This window comes from Lycium barbarum, chromosome 1, assembly GCF_019175385.1.
Source record: "Lycium barbarum isolate Lr01 chromosome 1, ASM1917538v2, whole genome shotgun sequence".
NCBI classification, from domain to species: Eukaryota; Viridiplantae; Streptophyta; class Magnoliopsida; order Solanales; family Solanaceae; genus Lycium; species Lycium barbarum.
Window position 1 is genome coordinate 152,271,599 of NC_083337.1, and position 15,213 is coordinate 152,286,811.

Sequence of the window (15,213 nt, forward strand, 5' to 3'; positions counted from 1 at the left end):
ATTTTTGACTTTGGAGATTTTGCCCATAGGGCAGGAGAGGGTAAAAAATTCATTGGAGGAAATTTCCTGCTTGTTTTAAGTTTTAACCTGCCCATTTGATCCCCTAACCCATACTAGCGTACAGAAGAGACCAGTTCAGCAGGAGCCATCTAACTTGCAGTCTCCACAAATAACGATGGGAAACTTATATACCCTTTGGCCAACTAGTTTACTAATACAGCCGAAGTATACACTATATATACACTTTGGTTGTATATGTTGTTTATAGGTGCGTATAGTATATGATTATTTAGTATAAAATATACACTTCGGACGTATATGTTGTGTATAGGTATTGTATATTTATGTATATTTAGTATAACATATACTCTACCTATACACCGTGTACATATTTTCTAAACTAGATAGCCCAATGATATTTGGCCGTAATTTTCCCAATAAAGATTGCACTTTATCTCTAGAGCTAAAAACTGCTCAAGAATTTCTAGGTTGTGGAGTTAATGGCCTGGGGGCATGTTTCCCGGGCAGGCTTGTATTTAGTTAATGGCAACCTCCACTGCCATGATTTTTTAAGTCCAGATTTTTTAGGTTGTTGTTTCAATAAACAGTGTGTTCAATTTGTCGGGCGAGCAACGCCTGTGCTAAGCATAACCAGAATGAGATCAATCTGAAAATTTATGTGCAGTATTTGATTCATCCTTACCTCTTTGTCTTCGTCTCCTATCCCCCTCTGAACCATTCATAGAATACCTTATCCTCTGTGTTCGCTGATACATTTTATCGTTCCCTATCTGATTTTATCAACTATAGTTTTTTCATTTACATGAGGCAGTTGTGCGTGTCGATAAAAGAGCATGTAAACTTTACTGGGTTTGGGCACAAGTAATTCTGCCTACTCAATATCCTTTACAGCATCCTGCATTGATGAAGATCAAGCAAGTTACAACCAACCATAAAGTACAGACCTTTCATGACAGAAATAGAAAAAAGTATCGCTCAAACATATACAGGTATCAGAATACAGAAGGTTCAGCATGAGCATAGTGTAATAGAAAATGATCAGTGTTACCTCAGCGAGCCGTGTAACATAAGCTGCAGCAAGTGCTGTAAACAATAAACCTACTCCAAGGGTCAATAGCTGTTGGTTTCCTCCTAGACCAATTTGAGATTCTTCTTGCTGGAATATCAAGAAATATAAGTACATTGATGGGGTTGCTGAATTTCTTGTGATTTCTCAATTTACTATACTTCTTTTCCAGACTAAGATATATCAAATCTTCCCAAATGAACAGAACTTTAAATGTATCAATATCAAGGATGGAAAGGCCACAAACTACAATATCTCAATTTGAACAAATTTGCAACAGATGCTATTATCATTTCTGCAGGACTGGAAGAATAAAATCCTAGAAATGATGACTGATTATAAGAAGGGTCAAAGATTTCACAAAACTCACAATAATTGCACGGCCAAATGCACCAGCACTCACGTAAGCCCATGTTCCAGGAAGCATTCCTAGCCAACTGCATACAGAAGATAAGATTTAATAAAGACGAAGAGCATACCTGACAAGTGAATAAACAAGTCCTCGAAAAGCAAAAGTACATTTTGCACTAAATGAATCTTGAATAGCTATAGCGTCACAATACCCTCAAACAATCCCTCTATTCTAACAGAAAGAAATCCGTATAAGAGGCTACTTCCACAAATGTAGAATAATCCTTACCACAAACATCAACAGAATAGCTTTGCTAATGCTAAACATTAGCCAAGGTGATCAAAGACCGTAAGAAATTTAGATTTCAACGTCACTGTACAAAAGAGAAAATAGACATGTAAACAACTTGAAACTGTTCTTCTCCCCACAATTTAGGTTTTCTTTTCTTGGAGTCTGTAATTGATCACGCAATGGACAACTTATTTTATCCCTAAAAAGCACATATCATTGGATAGCGTACTTTGGAACTTCCATCTCGGTTTCCTCTCTCTGACAACAAATAAAAGCCTAAGTGACTGATAGGCCTGATAGCAAATTAAGCAATTCATGTAGCATTCAAGCAAGGATTAGCACTGAAGTATTCCTTTTTATATGCACATGTTAAGAGATATTTTCAAATTAAAGGTGCACCAAGAAGTTTGTGAAAGGGGATTGGAAAAGAATCTGAATTCTTCCAAATCCAAGAAAATGAACGTCATCCTCTAAGTGAATCCAAAGCACAGAAATTTAGACATCTGGACATTAGCCCAAAGGTTAAGTAGGAAGTGAAAATAGAAAATGAGACTCACCTTCCTAGAACATATGGCACAAACTCGACTGAAGTAAGTCCATATAGATATTTCCCAAGAGAAAACGGAAGTAAAGGGCTCAGACGGAGAAGAGTAACAACTTTGAAACCATTTTCTCCAATTGCTTTGTCTATTGCAAGAAATTTCTTGTTCCCTTCAACCAGCTTAAGAATACGTTCACGCGCAAAATATCTGGCAATCAAGAACGCAACTATCACGATCCAATTTATGAGTCGTGATGGCACCTACACTATCCCCTCCGCGTAGGCGAACCACATTCCCAATAATAAGTTAAATAAGCGAAAAAATTAATAAGAGGAGGTTAGCAAGTCTTAAATACTTAACATAACTAGGAATGTCACAACAACCCCAAAAATCTGCTCAAAGGGTACAAGAGCGCTAAACATAATATGGAATAAAAGTCCGAAAATATCCGGAGGCTATATACTGTCTGTCAAAATAAAAGAACACAACATTAAATAAGAGGGTCCTTCAGGGGCCACGGATGATCAAGTAGCTCACCCTGGATGACCAAAAGATGTCACTCTCGCGTATCAGCCACGGGGCGTAGAACTGGAGCCTGGATTGTACTCTGCACTCACAAAAAGTGCAGCAAGAGTAGTATCAGTACAACACTAGTACCGGTAAACATCATAGGCCGACAATGATTAGATAACGTATCAAGAAGTGAAAGCTAACAAGTAGCACATAGAGCACACGGGTATGGTCACGTATCGTATACAAGTAAAGTGTAGCAGAATCATGAAATCAACCAAGACAGATATAGCTCACCAAATGATCAGTCAAATATATGAGTGGATGAATGCTATGCAATGCAACAGTCACCTCTCTCACTCCACTCTAGTACACACATGCTAAGGGCAGTGCCTCAAAGCCATGACCTATGGGGGACCCACGAAGTCCATGTACCACTCGTGCTCTCCGGAAAAACCTCGTAGTCTCTCTGTCACTCTCCATCTCCGGAATGTCCTCGGAGTCTCTCTGTCACTCACCTCACCATCGTCACAAGAAAATATGGAAGGCATGCCATGCATGATATCAGTCTCAATAACACCACCAATATAAAATCCACATATATGAGTCATATCACTGTCAACTGTGCAATTATGATGAGCTAGTATGTGACAGAGGTACAAATAGGTAATAAAAACAGATATAACACACATGGCGACAAGCCCACGTAACAACTAACAAAAGCCAATTTAATTGGAATTCACCTTCACCCCATGCCCGAAGGCCCATATGCTATCCCGTTAATTTCTACGACTACATACGACTCTCTAATCAGAGTCTAACTAAAGTAGCCCGTAACCTACCTCAATGTCGAGCGGGTGCCACGAACAATCAAACTAATGTCTTCCCTTTGCGTAAAGCCTCTCAACGATCAAAATCTATAAAATATGCGATCTACGTTAGAATACGAATCTAAGGACACCCGTATTGCTATATTTATATTCGAAACCCAAAAACGCACCCCAAAAAGTTGCCTTGGGCCCACAAGGGCAAGATTGAAATTTTATTGAAAAATAATTTCACCCATTATCTAAGGATCATATATTTTTAAAATTGGTCAATTTCATCCATAAATGGACTCTCAAATCATTAATTCTCCTTTCTTAGGATTAGGACTCGAAACCTTTAATTTACCCCAATATTTTAACTTCAGACAAAATCTAGCTTTCCAGAATTCAAATACCATAAATTTGAAAATATGCATATAATCCAATACCCTTACATTCAGTTACATAGACTTAACATGTAAGGATTTAAATTGGGGCAAGATAAACATAAAAGGACATTTAAATTGGAAGAAACGCACAGTGCCTACAAATTGGAAAAAAACGCATAGTGCATACAAGGGAAGAGCAAAAGAACATGTGAATTATTTTCCCACCCAATTCGTCCCTATTGTCCAACAATAGTTGTACACCCTAGCCTCCTATTTTGTCCTTTATTCAATTGACCATTGTATTGGAAAAACCCTCTTCACAAACCAATATTATAATAAACAAATCATGGGACACTTTCCAAAGCAAAAGAAAGCTGAAGATTTGCTACAGTAGCCTACAAGGAAAAGCAAGAAAACGTGTGAAGCCATTTTTTCCCCATCCACTCGTCCTTTTGCTGCCACCCAATGTTATACTATTTGTGCCCTACTTGTCCTATTCATTATGTTGACCAATGCACAAATTGATAATTCTAGGCAAAAGGAACAAGGACTAGACGGACAACACTACTGTTAACTAATGATTTTAGAAATCCTTACTCCATCCTAACCAAAACGTGACAAACCACATAAAAGAAAAAACATACCTGATGGTGTTCAATTCCTTCCATGGAAACGGCTGCCTATCCGAATGGAGCAGTTTTTTTCCCCCTTTTGTTATGTGAACCCTACTCCACTAATTTCACTCCTATTTATGGGCCCTGTGTTATAGGGTCTTAAATTCATTTTGGGCTGGTCATATTACTCTCCAACTAAAATAACTGTTCCATTCAGTAAATTATACTATTCACCAACTTATACCTCAATTAAGCGAAATAAAATTCCTATGACTAAACTATTCGCACACTTTATGTCACGACCCAGCTAGGGGCCGCGACGGGTACCCGGGGCTAACCACCGAGCATCACTCGTTCTATGTCTCATCATACTCATTTCATGCTCTTTTATTACTTTTATACTCAAATCGTAGAAAAATCATATTTCATATAAAACATAAATACTTATATATATGCCTCTTGGCTATCAAAATAACATTTATACTAAATAGCATCTCGTGAGACCATCTAACCCACACTGCGTATCTACGAGCCTCTACTGGAGTGCTAAACATAAGGACGGGACAAGACCCCGTCATGCCCAAAATATATATACATATATATATACACAAAAGTATAAACCCGATTAGCACCTCCGGAATAATGGAGTGCTCCTGAAATTTTGCTGATAGCTCCTATAAGTCTGCACCGTCTCCCTGTCTACCTGTGGGCATGAACACAACGTCCAAAGAAAACGGACGTCAGTACGAATATTGTACTGAGTATGTAAGGCTTAACAGTGAAAATACGTCAATGAGATAAATGAAGCATCAATAAGGAGCAACTGTATATGACTGTCACTTATAAAAGAAATAGCACATGCTGACTTACTTCATATCCATCATTATAGCATATATTGCAATAGTGTATAAGCTGCCCGTCCATATAGGTACGGTGTGATAATGTATAAGCTGCCCGTCCATGTAGGAGCGGTGTGATAATCATAGCCTGCGTCCAGGCCTCCCGCGTCCGGTGTATAAGCTGCCCACTATAGTGGTGTGTATGTCTGCCCGCCCATATAGGAGCGGTGTAATATCATCATCATAATATGCTCATCATTATATACTCATCATAATACATGCGTAAGAACTCAAGGACAACTATACTTTGTAGGGGTGACGTAGGGTCGTGATCCCCCGACTTTATTATGGACATCTATAAGTATTCTACCTCACCATGAAGGAAGTAGTGTATAAGGTGAGTGTATGCCATAACGGACATCTGTAACTTAATAATGTTCTACCTCACCTTGAAGGGACAATACATAAGGTGAGTGTATACAATAGAAGACATACTTAACTTAATGGTATTCTGCCTCACCTCGGAGGGAACAATGCATGAGGTGAGTGTATACAACATACGACATCATTAGCGTTATAGGAACGTCATAGCATGAACTCTAGAATCTTTAGACTCAAGCTTATCATTATTGTACTCATAGTATATCTCTTATCTCATATAGCTATTCATGATCATAGACTCTTGACTTTCTGGGGTATATATAAAGAATTCATGTAAAGAAAGGAGAATCATACCATCGGATTCATGCCATAGAAAGAAAGGACTAGCCTCACATACCTTTTACGTTTAACTATTCTATCGCTTGCTTGTTCTCCTTTGATGCACTCATGTATACCTTCAAGAGAATTTATGTCGTCGTTAGCTAAGCAATTATAAGAACGGACTACTATTTTTAGGGAAAATTGGGCAGCATTTCCTTTGTTTCTACTACTTTTCCCATGTCATATTTCAACTCCCAACACTCACAATACTACTCACAATATCACAATCCACAATCGTCATTTATGTACATTTAGCAAAATCCACCATTTTCTTCCAATTAACTCACATTTATGGTTTATGGTTCATCATCGCGTTTTCGCATATCTAATTCTTATTTCGTGGTCTAAATATCATTTATAACGTGTTTGTAATCTCAACATATCCATTTTCATGATTTTCATGTAATCTCATCCATTCAAGACCCACTTCCCATGCTTTTCTACAATACAAGCATCTTAGCTTTACAATACCTTAAATAGCACAATAAAACCATGAAACATACCTTAGATGATGGTGGAACAAGCTTAGAGTTGAATCCTCCCTTTATCACCAAAACCCTTTTTCACCTTCCTTAGGATTTTCTTGAAGAAGATGAATCCTACTTGAGTTTCACACACTTGGGTTCATGAATTTGATGTTATTAATCTTGGTTCCCTTTGATTTTTCTTGTGGATGAAATGTTGAGAGGGTTCTAAAGGGTTTTCAGACCAAAAATGGTGGAAAAAATGGGTTAAAAACGAAGTTGGGTCTATATATAATTGCCCAGAAGATTCTGGACTGACACAACATACGACACTCTATGCGAGTCGCATGTCGAACATGCGAGTCGCATGTCGAACATGAGAGTCGCATGTCGAACATGCGAGTCGCATGTTGTGCCAGAACGATATTCTGCCCCCGAACTATCTGTCGTAAAATGGCCATAACCTTTGATCCTGATATGCTGTGAGGGCCCACGACCTATGGTTGGAAAGCTATTTCAATTATCTACAACTTTTATCCTGTGGTGTTTTGCCCAAATTCCAACTTTATAATAGCGTTGTGGCCCCTCCAAACCAGATCATCCGAAAATGTTTTCCTTAACTCGCCCTTTTGGATGGCTTATGCCCATATTTGGCTTATGGGTCCTTCTTGACACTTACTTAGCACTTCATTACCAATATAAGGGACATTATAACTCTTCTCCAAAATGTCATTAAGCCATCATTAATTCGATACTCGAAATTCTTTCCCGATACACAACATATACCTTGCTTTCTTTAACAACTTTCGTCTCCTACCTCCAATGTCTTTGAAATCTCATTTAGAATCATTAAATATTATTTCTTACTTATCAAAACATCATATGCATCATGCCCTTCGTCAGTCAATTCACTGTGCATGAACGGAAAATTTTCCGAGGTGTAATACTTTAAGTAAATATATTCCGAAATTTTACCCATCACTTAAATTACCATGCCACCCACTCCCGCAAGTCCAAATTTTTTTTTTAAAGTATGAAAGTGTATTTTAGCAAAAAAGAGACCAAAAGTGCTAAACGACCAAATGGGTCGTTACATCAGATACCAGTCAAATAATCGCTCGTCCTCGAGCGACGCGGGATAGATGTAGAAAAGGCGTACCTGAACTATCGAACAACTGCGGATCTCTACTCCGTATATCCGCCTCGGTTTCCCAAGTGGCCTCCTCAACCGGACGGTGCTTCCCTTGTACCTTAACTGATGCAATATCGTTGGACCTCAGCTTTCTCACTTGCCGATCCAAGATTGCTACTGGCTCTTCCTCGAAGGACAAATTCTGGTCAAATAATACCGAATCCCACTGAATGATATAAGACCCGTCTGAATGGTACTTCTTCAACATGGAAACATGGAATACCGGATGAACACCTGCCAAACCTGGTGGCAAAGCCAACTCATAGGCCACCTCGCCAACTCGACGAAGAATCTCAAAAGGGGTAATAAATCTCGAGCTCAACTTACCCTTCTTCTCGAATCGCATTACCCCTTTCATGAGTGAAACCTTCAATAGGACCTGATCCCCAACCATGAACTCCATATCACGAACCTTTCGATCCGCACACTCTTTTTGTCTACTCTGAGCTGCAATAAGCTTTTCCCGAATCAACTTTACCTTAGCCAAGGACTCCCTCAATAAGTCAGTACCTCAAGGTCTCACCTCAAAAGCATCAAACCATCCAATAGGAGAACGACACCTCCTACCGTATAAAGCCTCGAATGGCGTCATATCAATACTAGAGTGATAGCTATTATTGTACGCGGACTCCGCCAAGGGTAAGAACTGGTCCCAATGACCACCAAAATCAATAACACAAGCCCTCAACATATCCTCAAGCATTTGAATAGTCCTCTCGGACTGACCATCTGTCTGCGGGTGAAAGGCGGTGCTAAGATCCAACTGCGTTCCCAATTCCCTTTGTAAGGTCCTCCAGAAATGGAAAGTAAACTGAGTGGCTTTGTCTGAAACGACGGAAATAGGCACCCCATGTAATCGCACTATCTCTCGGATGTAGATCCTGACCTACTTCTCCGCGTTATAAGTATTCTGAACAGGAATGAAGTGCGCAGACTTAGTTAACCTATCCACGATGACCCAAATCGAATCAAACTTGCCCAGAGTCTTCGGAAGACCAACCACGGAATCCAAAGCGATCCTTTCCTATTTCCAATTGGGAATGGGGATCCTCTGAAGCACACCACCTGGTCTCTGCTGCTCATACTTAACCTGCTGGCAATTCGAACACTGAACAACAAACTCCACAATGTCTCTTTTTATTCTACCCCACCAGTAGTGTTGCCTCAAGTCACAATACATCTTTGTTTCTCCTGGATGAATGGAGTATCTGGAACTATGAGCCTCTTTCAAAATCAACAGAATCAAATCACCAACTCTGGGAACGCAAATGCGGCCCTTAATCCTCAAAACACCCTCATTATCAAGAATAGCCTCTTTCGCTTCTCCACTTAGCACTTTATTCCGAATCTTGCACAATTTCACATCCTCAAACTGCTGGGCCCTAATTTGCTCCAAAAGAGACGACCTCGCCTCCACACAAGCTAGAACCTTACCAGGTTCTGAAATGTCGAGCCTCACTATACTATTAGCCAAAAACTGAACCTCCAGAGCTAAAGGACGCTCTCCCACAATCAAACGCGTCAAGCTGCCTATACTCACTGCCTTTCGGCTCAACGCATCAGCTACCACATTAGCTTTTCCCGAATGATAAAGGATAGTAATATCATAATCCTTGAGCAACTCCATCCATCTACACTGCCTCGAGTTCAGATCTTTATGACTAAACACATGCTGAAGGCTACGATAATCTGTGAAGACCTCACAATGAACTCCATACAATTAATGTCTCCAAATCTTCAAAGCGAAGACTACTGCAGCTAACTCTAAGTCATGAGTGGGGTAGTTTTTCTCGTGACCCTTCAAATGTATCAAAGCATACACGATCACCCTACCCTCTGGCATCAGCACACAACCCAAGCTAATTCGAGAAGCATCACAATAAACAGTAAAGTCCTTTCCCTCTATAGGTAAAGCCAAAATCGGGGCTGAAGTCAATAAACCCTTGAGCTTTTGAAAGCTCTCCTCACATTCATCGGACTACTGGAAAGGCACATTTTTCTGAGTCAACCTAGTCAAATGGGAAGCAATAGATGAAAATTCCTTCAAAAATCGGCGATAATAACTCGCAAAGCCTATGAAGCTACGAATCTCAGTCACTGACGTAGGCCTGGCCCAATCTCTAACCGCCTCAATCTTTTTGGGATCAACCATAATCCCATCCTTGAACACAACATGTCCCAAAAATGCTACGGAACTGAGCCAGAACTCACACTTGGAAAACTTGGTGTACAATTTCTTCTCCTTCAACAAGCCAAACACAATCCTTAGATGCTTCTCAAGATCTTCCTTACTCCGAGAGTACACCAGGATGTCATCAATAAACACGATCACAAAGGAATCCAAGTAAGGCTTAAAGATCCCATTCATTAAATCCATGAAGGCTGCTGGGGCATTAGTAAGTCCGAAAGATATCATCAAGAACTCATAATGACCATAACGGGTCCTAAAAGCGGTCTTCGAAACATCCTCCGCTCGAATCTTCAACTAATGATAGCCTAACCTTAAATCAATCTTATAAAAGATCGACGCACCCTGAAGCTGGTCAAATAGGTCATCAATGCGGGGTATTGGATACTTATTTCTGATTGTAACCTTGTTTAATTGTCGATAATCTATACACATCCGCATGGTATCATCTTTCTTCTTCACGAACAAAACGGGAGCATCCCAAGGAGAAATACTAGGTCTAATAAATCCTTTGCTCAACAAGTCTTGCAACTGCTCCTTCAACTCTCTCAACTCTGCCGGAGCCATCTGATAGGGTGGAATAGAAATAGGTCGGGTGCCTGGCTCCAAGTCAATGCAAAAGTCGATATCTCGATCAGGCGGCATACCAGGAAAATATGTAGGGAAAACCTCTGAGAACTCACCAACAACTGGCACTGACTCTAGGGAAGGAGTATCCACACTAGTATCCCGAATATGAGCCAAATATGATAAACATCCCTTATCCACTAACTTCTTTGCCCGAAGAAATGATATGATCTTCTTAGGTGCTAGACTAGGAGTACCTTTCCACTCTAACCGCGGAATACCTGGCATGGCCAATGTGACTGTCTTGGCATGACAATCTAAAATGGCATGATAGGGAGATAACCAGTCCATGCCCAAAATAATATCAAAGTCCGCCATATCCAAAATAACCAAGTCTACCTAAGTATCAAACTCCATAAACGTAACCACACAATACCTATAGACCCGATCTACTATCACAGAACTTCCGACAGGAGTAGAGACCACGAATAGGTACATCAAGCATATCTAGACCCGTAGAGAAATAAGTGGACACATAAGAGAAAGTAGAACCCGGATCAAATAAGACAGAAGCTGATCGGTGACAAACTGAAATAATACCTGTGATAACCACATCGGAGGCCTCGACCTCTGGTTTACCCGAAAAAGCATAGAAATGGGCATGTCCACCCTCGGACTGTATGCCTCCATGACCACCATGTCCTGCCTGAGATCCTCCTCTTACTGACTAAGCGCTGCCCCTACCAGACTGATGACCACCTCTGCTAGGCTAATGGCCACCCCTGCCCGACTGCAAACCCCCTCTACTAGAATATCCTCCTTCTCTAGCTGGCAGTGCTGGAGGCCTAGATGTTTGAACTCTGCAACCCTGCCTGGATCTAGGACACTCTCTCGCGTAATGCCCTGTCTCACCACACTCAAAACATGCTCCTCTGGCCATAGGCTGCTGGACTGTCATAGAAGAACCAGAATATCTTTCGCGGTCCGAAGGTCGAGAGTAAGAACCTCAGGAAGTCTGCTCAGAACTATACCCGATATAACCTGAAGAACCACCTGCTAAAGCCTGTAGTGATGACTGGATGGGGCGGCTGTAGGGATGATCACGAACCCGGTCATGGTGTCCCCCACCTCTAATAGGACCTCTAAAACTGTCAAATCTACGAGCTTTCTTGTCGCCACCCCCACTATGTGCCCAACCCATCTCTGACTTAACTCTCCTGGCATGCTCTACTACTAACTGAAATGAGGCCCCAGAAGCCTCCAACTGTAAGGTCGCCAGCCGCAGCGGAAGGTCCAAACCCTTCATAAATCTCCTCACTCTCTCAGCCTCTGTGGGAAGTAATGCTGTCGCATAACGGGACAAAGCGAGAAATTTGGTCTCATACTCCGCAACCGACCTACCCCGCTGCTCCAATGTCGAAAAATCATCCTTCCTGTTGTCTCTCAGGGTACGAGGGACATACTTCTCCAGGAACACCTGGTAGAACTGGGTCCAAGTCAAAGGTGGCGACCCAACTGGTCGACATTCCATGTACGATCTCTACCACTGCTTGGCATCCCCAACTAACTAGAAAGAAACATAATCGACCCCGTGAGATTCCACTACCCCCAACTTATGAAGCATCTCATGGCAGCTAACAATAAACTCATACGCATCCTCCTCGGGAGTACCATAGAACCAAGGAGGAGACATTTTGGTAAATCCCTCGAATAATTTTCGCTCTTCACTGGCCCATCCATAGGCCTTGTTTTACCCTATTTTAATCGGAGTCAAAATAGTTTACAACATTCCGGTAATTCCGTGGTTAATTAAAGTTAGGGAGTCGCCACCTAATTATTTATGGTGAACTAGGGCACCTAAAGTTCATTAAAGTTATTTTTAAAGTTAACTCTGTTTTAAGGTCTACGAAACTTAAGATTCTAGGTAAGGGTTCAACTAATCTATAGGGAAGGTATTAGGCATCCTCTAAATTCCATTAATAATGGTTAACCAACCGGACTTACAATTAATTAGGCTAAGTGTAAAATGTGAACAATTTTATGAAAGAAAGTATGTTGAAGATCTGTTTATAAATATAGTATAGAATGTAAATTGGTTAACATGATGTTTTAACAAAAGACCGATATGACTTTTAAAGTAGAACTTTGGTTTAAAGACTTAGGAAAGACTATTAGTTCAATGTAGATTATATAAAGGTTGTTTTAACAAATACATATTTCAAATGTCGAAAGAGAGCTAAAGTGAAGAAGTTATCCACAGAACTAATTTGCCTTTTTATTTCTCAAAATAAACTAATGTTAATGTAAAATTTATGACGTTTCAAACTCTTAAGATAGGAAGAGTGAATCTTGATTCTTTTAACTCAAAAAGTGGAGTCATGCTGTTTTGGAAATTAATCATTCTGATAAAAAATATTTTAGATGCTATAAATAATTTATCAAAAAAAGGGGAATGAAACCTATGGGAATAATTGTTAGTTTCTCTTTTAGATTATCTACCCACCATACTAAACTAACCCACTAGTTCCGCTAAGATTCATTCTAGCTAAGACGAAACAAACAAAGTAAAGTAGTAGTTGCACAATACAAATTAATGCACAAAATAAAACATAAAATAGAGGAGTAAAATGATTTAAATGGGCTCAACCCATTTCAGAATTGCTGTTGTCTGCTGCTGTTGGGCTTCGGCCCAACAGATCTAATACATTGCTGCGGGTGAGGCTGAGGAAGCTGACTCGAGAGAAATTACGTTGGACTTTGCCCAACACCAAATGTGAAGGATGACGAGTCCCTTGGACTCGTATGCGAGATGATCATGCATAAAAATAAAATAAAAAAGGATTAGTACAATGGATTTATGATACCTATACTTCAGACACAAGAACATAGAAAGGGCAGCAGCCGAAAAAGAAAGAACAAGACAAACATCACGTAAATAATGGTAGCCCGAACGAAAGCTCACTGCCTGAACTAATGACATATTGAACTTAATTAAAATGGGCAGTAAGCAGGGCAAGGTACAAGTAACAATTGCAACACGTAAGTTGACAGAAATTTGAGAGTACAATACGGTCTTGAATTTAAAGGTAAAACTGTAACAATCAAGCAACAAAATTACAGATAGCTCCTACTGGTCCCTATGGAAGCTAACTTAAATAATCTTTAAACATGCTATTGTATCACATTAGCTTCACAACAGAACAAAGAGAATAAGATCTTGAATCAAACTATAAGTTGGAAACATGGCAGGCTTAAACACAATTCATCATTGAGCACATCCGAGAATACATTTAGGCTATAAAGTAGGAAGAAAGGATCATACTCTACACTAACTAATCACAAATATCAAAAAGAAACATCTGATGACCTTAAGAGATCACACGAACTATCATTTATTTCCTTGAACAGAAGGGTAAAGAGAAAATGACCAATGAGCATATTGCAGTCACTTGGAGCAGGTTCTAATATTTAGCAACATCAAATCAAACTCTTCAAATACCAACCGAGATTAAAAGAAACCAATTGCAGCCCATGACTAAAAAACATATTCACTGAAATATGGGACTTGAATAGAGGATGACATTTTGTGTTTGAAATACGATTGATTTAACATTTTGCAACAGAAAACACCTTCGAGTAATAATCTATTCAAAGCAGAGATTCTCCATTTCCATTTGAACAAATTCAGAAATCAGATTTCGACAAGTTGTAGGGACAGATTAATCTTAAAATACTACCAAACTTTATTTTTCGAATAGAAGACAAATAAGGGATCAACAACTTCATTTTCAGAAATGATCATAAAAAGGAATCAGATATTTTAACAGCGTCAGTTGTTTTAACAGCAACTTAATACAGAATAAGGACTTGAGACTAAATGAGGCCAATAACCAACATAGACATACTATATAATCGTTTCGCTACATCTCAACCAAACAGAGGAATCCTTTCTTGAACTTCATAACACGACACAAGTATCGACAAGGGAAATGCTCGACATCAACACAACAGATGTCAAAATATCAACACAAGCATCAAACATACAACAGTAATATGCTCCGAAGACATGATTTTACTCTAGAAAAGAGAAACTCTAATTCACGCTTTTATTTCAAATAGGCAGATTCATTTCGCATTACCAGTGAAAGAAAACAGAGGAAATATTGAAGTTTAAGGTTCACCGACCTTTTGTGGGTGCAGTGAACGGGGCGTCAGGCCTCGAATATACTCTCTTGTTTTTAATAGATCCGAACCCTCACAAATAAGTTCGAAAATCTCTGTCGCTGTTAAAGTCTACCGAGGCAGAGTAAAGAGTTCAAACAATTTTAAGGTTTAGAGTGATAATCCAACGATGAAAAATAGTAGAGGAAGAAGAAACGCTAAGGATTTTCAGATTGTTTAATGGCGATTAAAACTCCAAAAATCCACCCTTTGTAGTAAAATATCGATGCCTTTTTATATCAGACTAAGACTAGGGGGCGGGATGTTGAAACTTAAAGTTTCGAAATCTAGTCAAATTTGTTTTGAAATTCGAACGTTGGAGGGGTTTTGGACGAGCTTGTAGCCCATCCACGTGATTTGGTCAGATTTTCTCAAAAGGACCGATTTCT

At 39.7% G+C, this 15,213-nt stretch overlaps 1 protein-coding gene across 1 annotated transcript in view; it reads right to left on the reverse strand.

Annotated features, from left to right (window-relative positions):
- Nucleotides 1-790: 790 nt before the first annotated feature.
- LOC132616558 (uncharacterized) overlaps nucleotides 791-15,213 on the reverse strand; it is a 34,827-nt gene continuing 20,404 nt past the window's right edge. The window contains exons 4-8 of the mRNA XM_060331056.1: nucleotides 12,148-12,152; nucleotides 2,288-2,498; nucleotides 1,458-1,524; nucleotides 1,070-1,177; nucleotides 791-916 (exon numbers count right to left, since the gene is read on the reverse strand). Of these exons, the coding sequence (XP_060187039.1) occupies nucleotides 893-916; nucleotides 1,070-1,177; nucleotides 1,458-1,524; nucleotides 2,288-2,498; nucleotides 12,148-12,152 (415 nt within the window). The 3' untranslated portion in view covers nucleotides 791-892. The remainder of the gene's footprint in view (nucleotides 917-1,069; nucleotides 1,178-1,457; nucleotides 1,525-2,287; nucleotides 2,499-12,147; nucleotides 12,153-15,213) is intronic.